The 1,477-nt window shown below is 35.4% G+C and overlaps 1 protein-coding gene across 1 annotated transcript in view; it reads left to right on the top strand.

Moving 5' to 3' along the window:
• Nucleotides 1-1,477, top strand: part of CCT3 (chaperonin containing TCP1, subunit 3 (gamma)) — an 18,267-nt gene that overhangs the window by 3,213 nt on the left and 13,577 nt on the right. Inside the window, exons 3-5 of the mRNA XM_004693845.2 lie at nt 113-163; nt 258-320; nt 1,025-1,121. Of these exons, the coding sequence (XP_004693902.1) occupies nt 113-163; nt 258-320; nt 1,025-1,121 (211 nt within the window). The remainder of the gene's footprint in view (nt 1-112; nt 164-257; nt 321-1,024; nt 1,122-1,477) is intronic.

Here is a 1,477-nt window from a genome sequence, read left to right as displayed (position 1 = left end):
GCGGGAGTCGAACTCATGCAGAAGTGGCTTTAGCTTCTTAGTGCAGTGCTTTAACCTGCTGCGCCACCAGGGAGGGCCTGTATTTACACTTTTAATGTTTTCTTTCCAATAGACTATTGCAGATATCATCCGAACATGTTTGGGGCCCAAGTCCATGATGAAGGTAGGTTTATCTCTTGATGAAATACTCAAGACTACAAATTTTGCCACCAAATGTTATCTGGGACAGTTAAATATAACTTTTGCTTTTGTCTTAGATGCTTTTGGACCCAATGGGAGGCATTGTGATGACCAATGATGGCAATGCCATTCTTCGAGAGGTGTGACTTTTCATTTTGTTTTATAACAGTTCTTAGAGGACCCAACCATATAATAATAGAAATGATGATTAGTTTATTAGGGCTGTTGTAACAAAACTACCACAAGCTAAGTGACTTTTAAACAAAATAATTTTATTTTCTCATAGACTGGAGGCAAAAAGTCTGAGATAAAAGTGTCAGCAGGACCACACGCCTTCCAAAGTCTTTAGGGAACAATCCTCCTTGCCTCTTCTGCTTCTGGTGATCTGCAGCATTCTTTGGCTTCTAAAACTCAGCTCCCATGGCATTATCTTTGTGTATCTTTTATTAAGGACACCTGTGATTGGATTTAGATACCCTAATATCTAAATCCTAACTTACTAGATCTGAAAGATCCCATTTGTAGATGACAGTTAAGTTCACTTTTCAGGTGTAAGGACTTTGACATATCTTTTTAGAGGACACTTGAATCATAGCAAAGAGACAATGTTTTGTTTTTAAGACACTGTAAATAATTGAGTTGGCATAAATGAAAAAAAGAAAGAACTTGGAAATACAGTTTGCTTAGATGTTTGGAGAACTACTGCAATCTATCAAATTGTAGTAAAGCAAAGAAAAAGAAAGCAATGGAAGCTAGACTGTCTTAGAGTTAGTTTGCACCAAGAATGGGTTGAGGTCTTTGAGTAGTAGTGATTCAGTAAAACCTTGTGTATTTTTCTTTTCAGATTCAAGTCCAGCATCCAGCAGCCAAGTCCATGATTGAAATTAGCCGGACACAGGATGAAGAGGTTGGAGATGGGACCACATCAGTAATTATTCTGGGTAAGAGGAAAATGGTAGATTGATAAAATTGAGTTGAAATGTAAAGATTTTTGCCAGAATAGCTTCTTATATTTTAAGAACAAAATTCTGTTAACAGTCTACAAATTATGAATATTGAAATGACTTGTTGATAGTTTTTTTTTTTTGGTACTTAACTGAATTAAGTATAAAACATAATATAGGACAAGCTGTGAAAATCTGGTTAAATAAAATCTAAAGTATTCTCATTCAGTGTAAGTTAACTACGTTCTGCAAAGTTACCATCAACACTAAATTACTGAATAGTAAGCTACCACTCTTAGAGGAAATACAGGGTTAGATTCTCATATTTCATCAGCTTGTGTATATACATATTT

The sequence above is a fragment of the Condylura cristata genome, unplaced genomic scaffold, assembly GCF_000260355.1.
Source record: "Condylura cristata isolate star-nosed mole 26May11 unplaced genomic scaffold, ConCri1.0 scaffold00040, whole genome shotgun sequence".
NCBI classification, from domain to species: domain Eukaryota; kingdom Metazoa; phylum Chordata; class Mammalia; order Eulipotyphla; family Talpidae; genus Condylura; species Condylura cristata.
The sequence above is the reverse complement of the archived record's forward strand: the minus strand, read 5'-3'. Positions and strand labels throughout refer to the sequence as shown.